We start from the raw sequence: 15,949 nt of genomic DNA on the forward strand, positions 1-15,949 counted from the left end.
AGAATAAAGGTTTCTGTTTTTATACAGACTTATATCAAATAAAGTGTTTTATTCGTTGCATTGGCGTTTATTTCATTTAGTTTAAACAAGTTTGCTCTTCAATTTGTGTTGATGTTAATCACGTTGTTAGAGCGAGCGAGTCACGATTACTTTTAAATTAACTTCACATTGGTTGAAGAAAGTGGCGTGAGTTTTGTTTTTGCTTTTTACTTTTTAAACCAATCCGCAGTAATCGTAGAACAGCAAATTACTTTTGAAAACCGTGAAAATCGCTCTGGAGACAAGGGTTTTTATTTATTTACATCTGTACGTAGACGACATTACATACTATAAGATTGGACGATTCTATAAAGAATGTTTTTAAAGTGTGACGTCAGTCCCTACCTCGCCAAGAGAACAGCTTCGTTTAGATTCTATCAATCTCCAAGCTCGTTTCACTGACAGCTTTGTCTCGGGTTCGATAAATGAAGACCGAGCAAAATTCACTGATCCTTCTGTGACGGATAGACCATGAGACGAGCAAAATTCACCAGCCTGTTAAAAAGCGAGAGGAAATTACAGTCCATGCAACCTCTACTAAAGGCCACCTCCAAAACACGATCACCTTTTCACTGCGCCTACATATTTTTATCTCAGTCAAGAGATTTGCTTTTACTTTAACCTCCCACTCATAGTCATTCCTTCACAATGGTCAGTAAACTCTGACCCCAGGGTGGCCGTTGGAAAAAGGTTCGACTGTAAATGCTTGAGTGAAGAAAGGGATATCTTTGGTTGGAATTCAAGGGAACAAACAGGAAACAGTACACAGACTGATCATAGGACAGAAGTAAGATCAAACATAAGTCTCATACTCAGCCTTCCCCCTCAGTCAGTAAGTCTTTTATCAAGCTTAATGGTGTTGACTGCATTGCAAGAGGCCAGTCACATTGGCGAGCGCACCTATCTACATGTACTAACATATTGCACTGCATTATGGCAAATGGGTCGTTCCTTACGAAACTTCGAGGTAGTTGATATTTGCCGGGCTTAAAAAGAACTTTTCCTGACTAGCCGCTTAAGTTGTAAAAACCGCCTGATATTGGAGGACAGTTTTGGCTCATGCGAAAATAAATACAAAACCAATACACAAGCAGGGGCCGGCATAAAAAGATTTGATAGTCTATCAAGACAACCCCAACAACAGCAAAAATGACAATGACAAAAAGAGTATATTTCTACATACGGACCGCAGCTACAAACACCTTACTAGTATAGAGAACATTGCGTTTACACCTCTTTACACCTAACACAATTGACCAGTTGGAGAAGTCAGTGTACCTCAGAATCGCTTTCAAAAGCCAAGATGTCTACCAGCTCTTTCAACTGGAATGGAGTTGTCCTATTAGCGATGCTTAGAGAATGGTTTAACGTCTGAACAGCTCTGCTGCGAACCTGTAAAATAATACAAATATATATTTTCATTGTGTCGACACTACATGTAAATAACTTGGAAGACCATCATCGGATATTTTGATCAAGACAAAATGTATTTTACAATTTATGTGGCAAAACTGATGTTTTCTCGAATTTATGAAGATCTTCTGCTCAGGACATGGTGGGAGGGAAACTTGGGTTGTATTTCTTTTATCCAAAAAAATATACTAGCGTATCAGTGTAAGGACAAGCTATTTATTACATGTAAATATATGTTAGTTATGCCCTACCTGTGTAAAGTAACGGTGCAATAGGCAAGCACTGAGGTACTTCGCATTTCTAGGTAAAACAGAAAAAGAAATAAAATAAAAGGATCTATACTGCATAGCTTACATGTATCTACTATACGTTAAATTGCACTTCAACAGCAATCAGTGGTATGACTTGAAGAAGGGATTCCATACCTGAGAAGTCGAAAAAATCTGACAAAATTATTGCTGTTCAAAGCATGGAAAACAGCCATCGCAAACTTGACTTCCGTTGACTTTTGGACTTCATCTCGCAATGTCATAACTTCCCTGAGGGAAAAAAAAACAGAATGAAGTTATTTTCTACCGCAACTAGTAATAAACAAGGAAGTCATAAAAGGGAGACGTGATGGTCTTAATCTGTCCACAGGCCTTCATTTGGGAGTTAACGCGACAACAACAGCAATGAGGACGTCCCGAATCAAAAGGTTTCATGAGCAGAACAAGTGCTATGCCCCAGCGTAAAAATCCTGGCACATTTGTAAGCCCTCCTGTGAAACACAAAGATAAGCAAATTTTGCAGTAAGTGCTATTCAACTCATATGCCACGCAAACTCGGATAAACGTCTGCAGCATGGCGGGCCCAGTTGGCTCACAAGTTCACAGGTTCGTGGTCAAACAAGAATAGTCAGTGAGACAAGTGGTACACACCCCTTTAACAGAAAAATTCGTACTTAGAAAGATTGCCACTGCCAACTGAACTTACCTCAAAATATCGCCCTCATTCAAATTCAACAAAATGTCATAAGCTCGGAACTCTGCTTCTTGTGGGCATGTTATTCCCTTCAAGTCAAAAGGCATGAACACAAAGTACTTAGAATATGAAATATACTAAAACTATTATACCTCTATGAACATGCATTATCTGTTGTACATCTTTAAATAATGGACTGGCTAATGCAAAAAGAACGGGCATCTGCAATCCGCATGTACATATCTATAGACGTAATATTTCAAACACTAAAGACCGTGTCTGACCACATTTCTAATGGCCGAGAAGGGAATTTAAAATAGGACGCGTAGCGGAGTATTTTTGACGAACCTCGAGTAGTTTGGAAAAGTGGTAACACACTGTCTTGAGTGAAGTTTTCAGTGTTAATCTATACAGTGGTAGTTACCTTGTCCTTATAAAGATCTCCATAAAACTGTTTCAATGTTTGCAGGCATTTGGTCAAGTTTTCAGTATTAATCTTTGCATCAAAAGAGTTCATGTCTGCCTCACACAGATAATGAGCACAAAGGATATGAAACCTACAACAAAACACATATTCTTTATTAATTACGTATTGCTTAAAATGTTACGTATTAATTAAAATGTTTATCCCAAGCTAAAAATATTGAATGTATATTAACCTTGCTGTTTTCTCCACAAGATCAACACAATCAGGGTCACACAAATGCTGCTGAGTAATATCCTAGATGCAAAAAAATGTAACATGCGTATTAACAAAACCAGTCAAACAGCTTGTATAGATTACCCAATGTTCACGTAAATTGTTTGACATGGGCAAGATAATCGCTATAAGATGTTGTTACATAATTGAAGTTTGGTTTTCGTTGTACAAATCAGTACAAATGAACATGTTCTGAAGTATTGTAAAGTAATGTAATCAACTGTATGCATGAGGAGAAATTTGCAATCTTGTACACACTGTCTGTCTCTTTATAAGATTTGATTTGGCAGATGAAACTTGAGGCAGTGGTGTTAAAGTAAGGAATATAGATGTGGCCCGCCTAGATTAGCCTGGACTACCTGCTGGTTCACGCTGTTGTAATAGTCATGTTTTTTAACTTAATTATTTTTAACAACAAAGTGTCAAGTGTAAAGTGTGTCTATTTTTTTTGTAAAATTGTAAATGTATGAGTAATAAATGAAGTTAGAAGTTGAACTTTTGAATTTTTAACAAACATATTTTTTGACCTTTCTGATTCCCCTGGTTCTGTTCCAGACAAAGTCAAACCACTCTCCTTCTCTGCCTTCCACTTGATCCATGATAGTCGTTGCCAGGTAATCCATGGTCATTTTCAGAACTGGGACAGGACGAAGCTCATGTGGCAATGGCTCTTCCTGGAAAAGACAGCAACAAAATCGTTTTCTTAATCTAAATTAACCGATTCATTCTCCAAAAAGAACAAGAAACAAATACAAAAGCCAAGTTTGTGGCATGAGGAGACTGTACATGTAGGTTGTGGCTTCAATACATCTCTTTGTGGTTACTAGATACTGTAATTTGCTCATTTCCCAATAAAACGTAAAGAAGAACATTCACTGTTATGCTGACCTAAAAGTTGTCAAATGAACTGACAAGCACATTCATGTACACATACACAAAACAATTCAGTTAGAACAAGATTTTGCAAAAGTGTGACGTTTAATACTACATGTAAACACATCAATGCATGTATGTAGACAAATAATTGGAAACCATTATTTGAACAAAATTTATACTTTTAAGGGATGAAATCTGCATGAAAATAAAAATGCACTTAATAACTCTGGTTTAAAATCAAACAAGGAAACAAAAACAGTAAGGAAAAAACCTTGTCAGCTGCTGATCTGTCATACTCTTTAATAGCACAAGTGTGATCAACTTGAGGATTTTCATCCTGTAAGGAAAGGACAAACAAATTTTAACAACAAGACATGCATGACAATAAAGCTTTTGATTGATATCATGCATGATACATGTCTTTGCTTGAGAGGTAAGAAATTCCATTCCGACTTAGGAGCTATCAATTTAACAGGTTTAAGAGAGCCAATATGTGGCTTGTTAAGTTGTTCATTTCAAGAGCTGACAGTCACACCAAACAATAGGGTCTAACTGCATTCTGTCCACTATACCAACAGAAATACTCACTATACTGCCTGTCCCAGGAACAGACTCAAACACACTAAGTCGTCTCTGATATTCTCTCATGTACCTCTCCTGTGAAACAATTAGACAAGTGAATATTAGTATTTCTACAGACCACATTGTACCAAGCAGAAAGAATTATTTTAACTTTGGACTTCCTACTTATCAACCTTCCCTCTTCTACTAGGTTATAGTGCAACTCCCCCATTTCCTCCTTGACCGTAGCTTCTTAGCTCCATGCCTCCAGGTATCCTAGCCCATCCCATCACTCACCAATCCTCCTGTTCTCCTTCCTCCATTTATGCCGTCTTCCAACTCACCATTCCTCCCTTCCTTCCTCCCTTCCTACCTCCATCCATCCATCTCTCCCTGTCTTTTTATCCTCCTGCCATAAATCTTCCTCTCACACATTCACTCACTTTCTCCCTAACACTCCCCCACTTCCTAACTCAGTCAATCCTCATCAACTCTTTGTACTAACAAGGCGAGTTTTATGGCACTGCCCTCAAATATCTTACTGTGCATGGGAGATAATACAATACATGTGGATGATGTCAAGACTCATGAAAGGCCTACACATTCCAAGAATTCACTGTCCTTTGGGCTAGAAGAAATAAAGTAATTTAAACACAAGCAAAGACTTTCTACTTTACCTTCTCTGGGCACATGTCTTTGCAAGTTCCAACAACAGCTTTTGCAGAACTGATATCTGATGACCTTTTGTATGCTAAAATATTGGATGTAACAAAATACAAATTTACCTTTAAAAACAAAATCAACCAAAGATCGTTGAATCTACAATGATTATCACAAACTATAATTTTTTTAATCGTGTTTCTTGCAAACTTTATTTAGAGAACACAGAAGAATTTCATAGCTTAATAATCTAGCATTCCAAGCCTGTTTCCACAAAAATATTGTTTACACAACAAAGTCTTAATCAATAAATATTATTTTGAAATATTGACATCAAAATGAGATCAAGAGATGAAACAATGGCAAAGACTGCTGAGAATGGTGCGTGTACTGTTGTCTCCTTTTAAAAGGCTCGTCAGCAACATGTTTTGAAACAATTCTGCAGTTCAATACCTTGCCTGAGCCTTTTGTCAATTTCTTCTAAGACTTGGAGTTTTTCTCCTGCATTTTCACTTGGTTGTGCTGAGTTTAAATCTGCAAGATTAAATGTAAGATATCCTGTTAATCTTTACTAAATAAGACTCATTTGTATTTATCAAATAAAAGCAGTTTGTCCATATACATGGATGCGTGGATGGTTGGATGACTTTATTAATACATGGTAGTTCCCCTCAGTAATAATCAAGATAATTATACCGTGCATGTACAGGTAAATTCAGTCTACATAAGAACCAAGTGGTCCATCAGGCTGGTGGGAGTATTTAAACCCCCAAACCCCCCCAGAAATGGGATGCTAGCACATTGTAGGGTTACCCCCCCCCCCTGCATTAAGTTCCAGGGTACCGATTTATACACATGGGTGAAGTGAGGCACTGTGGAAGTGAAGTGCCTTGCCCAAGAAAACAACGCAATATCCCCGGTCAGGGCTCCAACCCGGACCGCTTGATCCGAAAGTGAGTGTACCAACCATGAGGCCACCACGTCTCCACACAAAAGTACATGTATGTACAACAGTACATGTACAACTTATTTAATTACAATGAAATTGCATAGTAATTACATTCTTGAATATCCCTTAGAACTTCTGAACTTCTCATGCTGCATGCACCCTGTTCCTGGGATGATTCAATCTAAGAAATACAATAAGAAAGACAGCTGTCAAGTCAAGTGGTTTATCTTGGGGATAAAAAATGCTGCCTGTTCGCACAGGTGACGCATGAGTTGTATTCCTGTTTAAATTTTGGGAGTTGCAAAATTTAGACTAGTGCATGCACATGTTAGTGGTTTCAGCAATGTGTTGATCCTGTACTACACTTTTGGAACCAATAGCAATACCTTTTTTTTTTTGCTCTTCAGCACAAGCCTGGTTCTTCCAAATTTAATAGGGAAATATAATTAATAACACCGGCATATTCACGAACATTACATTTTTTTTCCAGTGGAAAATATTTATATACAGCATCAAAAGAATTCATGCAGTATCCTTCATCTAGACAATGCACAATTCTTATGCAAAATAATTGAGGGTGCATGTAAAACTTTACACACACACAGAATAATAATTATTATTTATCATGCAAAGTGTAGATTGCATGCAAAGCCATCATTTAACACATATGCTGTGCATGTGTTATAGCTGGAATTCCTGTGGCCTGTGGTGTACTTTACCTGTTTAGAAACCTTCTTGCTTTTCTCTGGACTGCGCAATATTCTACCACTCAACTTGTCAGCATCTGGGCTTGGTTTGGTCTGTCGATCGCTCTCTGTTTATAAAGACACTTACATCATGTAAAAACATACTTTCTAAGAATGGAAAATGAAAAGTTCACTGCATTACATTTATCCATTTACCACTGTAGGTAAACCAGAAAAATAAATTGACTGAACTAGTTTCTGTCTCCCTTGACGGGAGACAGACACAAACAGTTTTCTTGGAAACATGCTCACAGGTGCAAAATTGCATTGTTTTGTTTTTTCTGAAAATTTCATAATAGATATAAGGGTTTTTTACTGGTGGTAAAAAAGAAAAAGGCAAAGACGAGAGGTCTGAAAAGAAACAACCTCCAACGTCAAAGCAAAAATATTTCAACAATCATGGCATCCGACCTTCCATGGATTATTCACCAAATGGAGCAATGTTCTGCACATGGTGTGTAGAAAAAAAAATCTGTCCAATTCCTCGTCAGCATTCATCACAGGAGGCTGTTCTAATTTTCGATTAGAATTTGTCGCTTGCATTGTGCTTTCAAGTCTTGCTAGTAAATCTGCTGCTATTGGACCTAGTCAATGTCAACACTTGGCTAATAAATTTTGTTTTTGGCTAGTAACATCTTAGTTGTCGCTAGCCACTAGGCTAGTAAGTTGAAAAGTTAGTGTCGAGTCCTGTACTGTAAAAATACATGTATAGTCATTATGATTTGGCCATAACTCTGCCTACAGGTGCACATTAACATTGATCATAATGTCAACCCAACTCTACTTTAACTTACACCTGTATATTGACCACAAAATTTAATTGCTAGATGAAAACAACACAAATTTCTCAACCCTTGCGATGAACACAGGGTTCTTCAGAAGCTCCAGCGGCCGACGAAAATCGCCGTCTACTGGACCTGGGCGCACCAGCTACTCAGGGAAAATATACATACATTTTTTGGGGTCGGCTTGGCAAGGAAAGAGATTGTCGCCGGGTACCTGAAATTTGTCTCCGACTAATTCAAAATTGCGGGAGAACCCTGGAACATAATTACACATGTCTGTATACTAATATTATTATAATTATAGGTACAGAGTCACACTATTCCAGACCACACAGTTTGGCCATCTGTGGTAAACAAACGATAAAACAGGAGAAGTTTGGACTTGAAAACACTGTACCTGATGTCGTACTCCGACGACTCCCTTGCTGCTTCCAGAAAATTACCACAGGAGGCAAACTAGGCCTCAGAATTCTGCCTTTCTTCTTAGCTAACTCTGCAGCTTCCTAATAAATTAAGAAATTAGAGCATTTGGACAAGAAATACTAAGTATTCATACATGAAGTATCACAGAGCTGAATTACACATTGAAACTAAATGCAATCCTGAATTTAAAAATTACAGTAAGGACACTCAAACCATGAACACAAGAAATTTTTTGCACATCTGCGAAGAATGTAGAAGATTAGTGTTTCTTCAGAGAGTAACAGTCTAGTCAAAGTACTCTTGTTATATGACAAGCACTCATGATATAGTCACCAAACAATAACCCACAGTTCAAGTGTCCCCACTGTAAAAAGCTCTCAGAACATTACTTACATGAGTTTTAAAAACCACTGATGCACTCTTCTTGGCTGCACTACACAACACCTTTGTCACCTCACCAAACCGTGAATAAAACCTCCTCAACCAAGCATTCTTGTTGTATGCTTCCGGAATATCTTTGATGAGCAGTGCTGTCAAATTGGAGGTGTCTAAGCCTCTTATTTTCTCCTCTGCTACTTTTTCCTTGTTTTCTTTTGCCCTCTGACCTGCTGTTGCTGCAGCAAATGCACGGCCAAAATGTCCTGTTGTTCCTGTCTGTGGCTTGTTTGCATTCCCTGCACCAAACGTTGATGAAGTAGATTGTGACATTATTGGGAACAAAGGTTTTGAGTCACTTGATTTAACCTCAAATGACGGCCTAGGCAATGCTCCAAATGTTAAAGGTGAAGTAGCATTGTCGCCAGTAGTTTCACTTCCATTAGCACCACCAAAACTGCTGCTTGAAGAGACTTCTGTTGAGCCAGAGGATCCCAGATTGCTAAAACTACCAAAGGTTAAGCTGCTAGAGGGTGACTGTTGGACTGCTGCACCAAGACTGAAAAGATTACTAGAGCTAGACGTGCTTGCCAGAGATGCATTCATGGAAGTTAAGGCAGCATTCTTGTTGAAAACTGTGCCAAAGACAGGAGTTAAAGCTTGGGATGGTGCGATGAATGAAGTTGTCTGTGAACCTGTTGCAAAGATGCTAGAGGGTGCTGTAGTCACAGAGACACCTGCCTTAGGTTCACTCTTCCCAAACCCTGAACCAAAAATGCTACTGGTGGACGGAACTACAGCTTCTCCTGAGAAATGAAAATTGATCAAATCTGAAATGTACATTAAACGTTTTCATTGATGATTAGAAAACAAGAACATGTGACTTTTGTACAGCCTTGCATACACATGTAGTACATGTCTACATTACTCATCCTACACTCCTCAACACTATGTCCAGGGATTATGGTGAAAATGGCCAAAGCATTTCACTTTAAAACAACATGAAGTCTTCTCTCATTCAAAGTGTGAATGTCCTTGTGCTAAATAAGGAATACAATCTTTAAGTCCATCTTAATCACCACTAAATACAGTGTAGGGCATTTTGATGCATATCAAGATCCTAAATTACTGTAAATGCAATTTCTGTATTCCATGCTGCTTTTAGCGGATCGCCTTGATTCTTGTTTTCACTTTACAAAAGTTTTCCTTTGTCTGTGTCTAATATGCCTTATGGATATGTTCATGTATAATGTACATTTTACAGTTCCATAAAATGAAAGGAATCTGGAATTACAAATTAAGGAAACTCTAATAGTTTTACATGCATTTTACAGTAACTGATAGGTACAGTGTATTACATTCCCAAAATACATGCACTTGTATTACTTTAAGTAGGCGTTTATGCTTTTCTGATAATGTATGAAATAAGAATTTACTGAGGAACAGCATTTTGTACATGACTTGCATACATGTACACATGCACAAAAATGAATTACATGTACAGTAACACTACCTCACATAAAGACTACGTGTAGCAAAATAAAATGTCAAGAGGGTGTACTTTGGAATACTCGTAAAGATAATTTAACGGTGTACATTGCCAAAACAATTTGAGTATTTAACCTGCACTTTGTTGAAGATTGGATGCAGAACTAAACCCAGTCCCAAATACAGGTGCTGCTGGAAATGACGAAGAAGTATCACTGGTTATGTGTGTTAACTGTGATGCCTGACTGCTCAGTGAGGTTTGCACACTACGAAAAGTGAAACTTGCCGTCCCAGCCGGTTTAATTGCCTTTGCATCAGTGTTACCACTAACGGAGGGATCTCGGTCAAGTGGACTAGCATGGCTTCTCTTGGCTGGTCTTTGCCCACCTGGTTGCTGTCTTCTCATTTGTTGTTGGTCTGCAAATAATAACAGAGGAAAGCCTTGTACCCATAACATGATAAATTGTATTCACTGCTGTTCTCTATACAACCTGATCAGTTCAGAACTATTATGCATATGCACGTTTGAGATTTTGACGCACATCAACTATCAAAAACTCTCACTAACATTAATTCATTCTCATATTGCTAAAGTACCATCCCGAAATACATGTCTGTACAATCTAAGATGTACAAGTCAGTTTCACTAGCTTAACAGAAAAGAGAATTTTCCATTTACGATCATGCATTTATCGTGTTACCATTACAATTATTGGGAACTAACTGTAAACAGGCTCACCAGTGCACTATTCAGGCTACAGTACATGTAACTTTTGTGCTATTCAAGCTAACCTTTGCGCTATTCAAGCTAACCTTTGTGATGTTCAAGCTAATCTTTGTGCTATTCAGGCTAAACAGAACGCTATTCAGGCTAACCGGACACAAAGAATTTGTCCGGCTGTGAGACATCTCCATACAGCCAAAAAAAACCAGGCAGACAGAGATTAGCGAACTGAACTATAGTTTGAAACAAATAGACCTATAGAACAAATTGACTTTCAACAGCTTCTCTCTTGCTCCCCCATGTTTGAGAAACCATTGACAAACTAAGACACAAACAAACCAGAACCATTGATTTTCTGGTTCTGTCTTTTTATTTCACCCAGAACATAGGACTTTCAGTCACCACTGACCAAAGTTACACATGGTCCAAGGCCGAGATTATGCTGCTTAATGCTACATGTATGCTATTCATGAGAACTGGGAGCTTGCAAAAAAGAAAAGATCTTGTTGATAGTTACAAGCTCCATGTAAGAGTAGACATACAAGTACTTGAACATGTATAATAGTCACTGTTCACATTGTTGTACCTGAGAATTTTCTCCATTGTGGCCATTGCCCTGGAGCTTGTGAGGAGAAGGAACCACCATGATTGTGAACTGCTCCAGAACCCTGTGATAGTCTGCGCACAGCCTCTTTTTTCTACAAAGAGCAAAAGAAAGCAATTAAAAGTGGGGAGAATAAAGCCTGATAAAAAAATCAGGCCTCGATGGACTCAAACCCATGACCTCTGCTTAATTTTCACAATCAGTTGTGTACATAACCACAATGATCATTCATGCCTTTATATGTCCTCTGTAGTTTGGAAATACACTGGAAATAACTAAAAGTTGTCATCCATATGAAGAAGCTAGTCATAAAAGGGGATAAGTGACGATTTTGGTTGCTTTTCTTTTTTCTTGCTCCAAATTAGCTGAATTTTTGCATGTGGTCTTCAATGTAACAGAAAAACGTGTTCCTGTATTTTTGCCGCTGGTTTTTGCTTCGCTTTATAACGACGCTGCTAGGAAAACCGAGTAGTTTTTTGCATACGCAATATCCTGAAAACGAAGCAAAGTTTAGCGGAAAAACTATGGGACATTGCTAAACATACCTAAACAAAACTCTATGTGAAATTTGGAGCGTTTTCGACAAAGTTCACTTTTGACTAAAATACCTAACGCCCTTTTCCCGCCGAGGCTGCAAATAAACGAAGCCGGGCCTTTGTTATGATAAACAGAGCCGATCCTTTGTTATAATAACCAAGCCAAGCCTTTGTTATAAGTCGAAGTCTTGCCTCGGTTATCATAACAAAGGATCGGCTGCCGTGACCACAGGGACTTTGATCTCACTTAGAAAGTAGCAAAATGTCAATTTCACGCAACGTATAAGCTCAAAAATGTTAATTTTAGGTCAAAAAAGGTTTAAATGTTGATTTCACATTAACGCGTGACGGCAAGGAGGCTGATTTCACTTAGAAACCAGCAAAATGTCAATTTCACGCAACGCATAAGCTTAATGATGTTGATTTCAGGTCTAAATAGGTTAAAATGATGATTTCACGTTAACGCATGACGGCAAGGAGGTTGATTTCTCTTAGAAACCAGCAAAATGTCAATTTCACGCAACGTATAAGCTCAAAAATGTTGATTTTAGGTCAAAAAAGGTTTAAACGTTGATTTCACGTTAACGCGTGACAGCAAGGATGTTGGTTTCACTAAGAAACCAGCAAAATGTCAATTTTACGCAGCGCATAAGCTCAATGATGTTGATTTCAGGTCTAAATAGGTTAAAATGTTGACTTGACGTTAACGCGTGACGGCAAGGATGTTGGTTTCACTTAGAAACCAGCAAAATGTCAATTTCACGCAGCGCATAAGCTCAATGATGTTGATTTCAAGTCTAAATAGGTTAAAATGTTGATTTTGCGTTAACACGTGACGGCAAGGATGTTAATTTCACTTAGAAAACAGCAAAATGGTAATTTCACACAGCGCATAAGCTTAATGATGTCGATTTCAAGTCTAAATAGGTTAAAATGTTGATTTGACATTAACGCGTGACGGCAAGGATGTTGGTTTCACTTAGAAACCAGCAAAATGGTAGGAGCCCATGATGGGCACCTGAAAATGGTAATTTCACGCAACGTATAAGCTCAAAAATGTTGATTTCAGGTCAAAAAAAGTTGTAAATAAAAATGAAATGAAACAAATAAACATTTCAATAAGCACTTTTCCAAATACGGCAACGTCTTAAATGGCTAAAAAATCACGAGATAAAACATAGTTTTCGACAAACGCGATCGTAGCTTTATGTCACGCACCGCCATGACTTCCAAGTTCAAAATGCGCTGGTGCCTCTTATGCCTGATGAGGATAACAACTTTGGTGGCTGTTTAGTTTTGGATTTAAGAATTTGATGACTCCACGTGAAAACGCTCTATAAATAGGGCTGACAGATTAACAGATTAACCCTTCTGTGCAACGTACGGGTCTCCATACATCTGCATGTCCCCTGATCCCAGAAGCTCAAAACACTACAAATCATGCCGATTTGAAATAAAATCAACGCAAACTGGATCACAGATCTGTTACAATTGATCGCCACTTGCTGGCCATTATTATGTTTAAATCTAGTTACCAGTTCGAGAAACGTCCGCTGAACGTAATCGCAATGCATGCCGGGAAGGGTCTTTACACCTCGTGTGCGGGAAAACATGGCGGTCGATACAAGACAAATTTTATCACTCTAAAACCAGTTCTCGCTTTCCAAACTTTGACGCTAGCAACGCTTGGCAAATGGGCCACAACTCACCCGAGGGTATTTTTCTTGGGCAAGAACTGCTCTTGGACTTTGCTACCTGGCTCAATCTGACTTCGAACGCCGACAACACGATTACGGTATATCAGCTGCCTTGGAAGTTTCAGAACACGTTTTGATTCTTTAAAACGTGCTGATGGCTTATGGGTTTATCGAGGCTTTATGATGCCTCTCAACCACCAGGCAGGCATACAAGGAACTTTAAAACAATGCTTAAGATATTAGTTGACAGAGCTCTAATGTGGCACACCTCTTTTTTGTTTGATGACATTTCGTTTGACGCTCGATCGATTCACGTGTTGTGTTCACATCACAACAACCGGTGCAAACAATCTGTTCCCAGATTTCCGCTCTATATGCTGTGGGATTTGGTTTTGACTTCATACACTATAAACAGTCTGCCTGTTTGCTGTTCAACAAATAAACTCCTAAAGACATGGCTAGGAAAAGCCAAGTTTTTTGCCTACGTTTTAACTCAAAAACAAAGCAAAAACCAGCGACAAAAATACAGAACCACGTTTTTTTATTATATTGAAGACCACATGCAAAAATTCAGCTAATTTGGAGCAAGAAAAAAGAAAAGCAACCAAAATCGTCACTTATCCCCTTTTATGACTAGCTTCTTCATATGTTTATGTCTTTATATCATTCTTTCTTCATAGTTCAGTTATACACCTAGTGTTTCTTCTGTCGATGAAACAGGTGTACGTTTTATTGTTATTTTCCAGCAAGTACAAGAAAACATTATTCAAATTTATTTCCACTGAGTCTACTGAAATGATCTGGCAACTACATGTAATGAATTAAAAGCTCTTAGCTTAGATCTACATCCAGGCTAATTATTAATCGATCCATATTCTGCAATATTCCATTTGATTCGGTTAAAATCAGTTGAACACTGACATTTATTGTTGTAACTGTGTTGTATAACAGAACCCAGTCATTCGACTGAGTAGTATTTGCTTCTGCAAGGGTTAGACTACATGTACCCACAATAGCCGAGCAAAGCACGTACTCGCTAGACTTACCTTTTTCTGTCGAATGTTACTTAGCATGACAAGATTCAGTTTCGTGATTTATAAACAGATCCCAGTGGTTCCTTTAGTAACATATGGAGACTTAAATGAAGTATAAACCAAGCTAGAATCGTCTGTATTGTACATTGACATAAAATAGGTTCCAGAAGATCACAGAGGGAGACAGTTTCACAGAGGCGCCATGTTTCTAACCGCTGACACTTTGAAAGAATGTCTCTTTATAAAAGCTACACGAAATGTCTACCTGAAAGTGGCAAAACGGGCGGGGAACACTGGTAAGGGAAAAGTGAGATATGGGGGACTTTTACTTCCCATTGTCCCCCTCTTGGAAGCATCTTTGAACGGCTTTCTCCCAGGCCTTCACTGTAAATTGATTTCGGTGACGCATCCGAGACGAATGTAACCACGATTCAGTGCTAGAAATGCTTATTACCCGAGTCGGTTAAGAATTTTAAAATCAACCACAACCTCCTCCATCGCGGGTGGACCCTTACCATAAATACAGTTTATAGTTTATCGTTTCGAGCTCGATTTCATTATACTGTCCATATTGACGAGAAAATTGATTTGTTTTGCTTCCGCTTTCTTTTCTCTTGTATAGACACACCAGTTTCGATTGCCAACCGTTCGCAATCGACAGTGTCCACGTGTCTATTCAGAGTTGATCATCGCTTTTTTCGTGATCTTCGATGGCTTATTAAATCTTCTTTTAATTATGATCAAGATAAGGCATTTCAGTTCCTTGCTGTTTTCATTATTTGCTTGTCTTCCCGCTCTCAGCTACTTTCAATAAATAGCTTGCACGAAATGCTGACACCAGTTCAGTATCTGGATCATTCGGTTGTTGCCCAGCGGAGTTGCTTACCGACCTTACAGCTAGTACTGAAACGAGATAGACACGCTGAACACTGGTTATCACTTTATACATGTATCCTTCCGTTTAGGTTTTTCTTCCGCAACTCGAAACTGTATCACTGTTGATTGTTTTACTATAGAGGGTCATTATACGTTGTATAATCACCCTCTTCGCTCCTTCGTGAGTGGAGCATAAGGCCACAGAGGACTATAGTTATACATGACTGTATATCCTTTCTTTGTCGAAAATTAACACCGCAAAGAATGGACCGAGCTAACAGATGACATTAGGACTAAAGTAGGCACTAATGAAGTGAACAATAAATTTCGATCGCTAAGTTTGACTGATATCGGAATTTATTGTGATTTGATCCTCTAGATTTTTAGTTCTCTGTGTTTATAGTTTTATACGATCAATTATTGTACATTTTTAGTTTTAGTTTTTAGAATATACTAGGAACGTGGGTTACCTGTAAACTAGCTGATTAGCCAGGCGTAAA

The 15,949-nt window shown here is 38.4% G+C and overlaps 1 protein-coding gene across 2 annotated transcripts in view; it reads right to left on the reverse strand.

Annotated features, from left to right (window-relative positions):
• The window catches only part of LOC145496181 (germinal-center associated nuclear protein-like), a 30,490-nt gene extending 15,391 nt beyond the window's left edge, over nt 1–15,099 (reverse strand). Inside the window, exons 1-19 of one of the 2 annotated variants that reach the window (XM_081475839.1) lie at nt 14,586–15,099; nt 11,289–11,400; nt 10,114–10,395; nt 8,509–9,296; nt 8,090–8,195; nt 6,881–6,975; nt 6,273–6,342; nt 5,666–5,746; nt 5,230–5,303; nt 4,580–4,648; nt 4,263–4,328; nt 3,643–3,789; nt 3,075–3,136; nt 2,840–2,972; nt 2,428–2,504; nt 1,878–1,991; nt 1,704–1,752; nt 1,318–1,431; nt 385–534 (exon numbers count right to left, since the gene is read on the reverse strand). In XM_081475839.1, coding sequence (XP_081331965.1) covers nt 385–534; nt 1,318–1,431; nt 1,704–1,752; nt 1,878–1,991; nt 2,428–2,504; nt 2,840–2,972; nt 3,075–3,136; nt 3,643–3,789; nt 4,263–4,328; nt 4,580–4,648; nt 5,230–5,303; nt 5,666–5,746; nt 6,273–6,342; nt 6,881–6,975; nt 8,090–8,195; nt 8,509–9,296; nt 10,114–10,395; nt 11,289–11,400; nt 14,586–14,612 — 2,616 coding nt within the window. In that variant the 5' untranslated portion in view covers nt 14,613–15,099. The remainder of the gene's footprint in view (nt 1–384; nt 535–1,317; nt 1,432–1,703; nt 1,753–1,877; nt 1,992–2,427; nt 2,505–2,839; nt 2,973–3,074; nt 3,137–3,642; nt 3,790–4,262; nt 4,329–4,579; nt 4,649–5,229; nt 5,304–5,665; nt 5,747–6,272; nt 6,343–6,880; nt 6,976–8,089; nt 8,196–8,508; nt 9,297–10,113; nt 10,396–11,288; nt 11,401–14,585) is intronic. The other variant, XM_081475838.1, reaches the window with a different exon arrangement.
• Nucleotides 15,100–15,949: the final 850 nt, after the last annotated feature.

Source organism: Orbicella franksi, chromosome 8, assembly GCF_964199315.1.
Source record: "Orbicella franksi chromosome 8, jaOrbFran1.1, whole genome shotgun sequence".
NCBI lineage: Eukaryota > Metazoa > Cnidaria > Anthozoa > Scleractinia > Merulinidae > Orbicella > Orbicella franksi.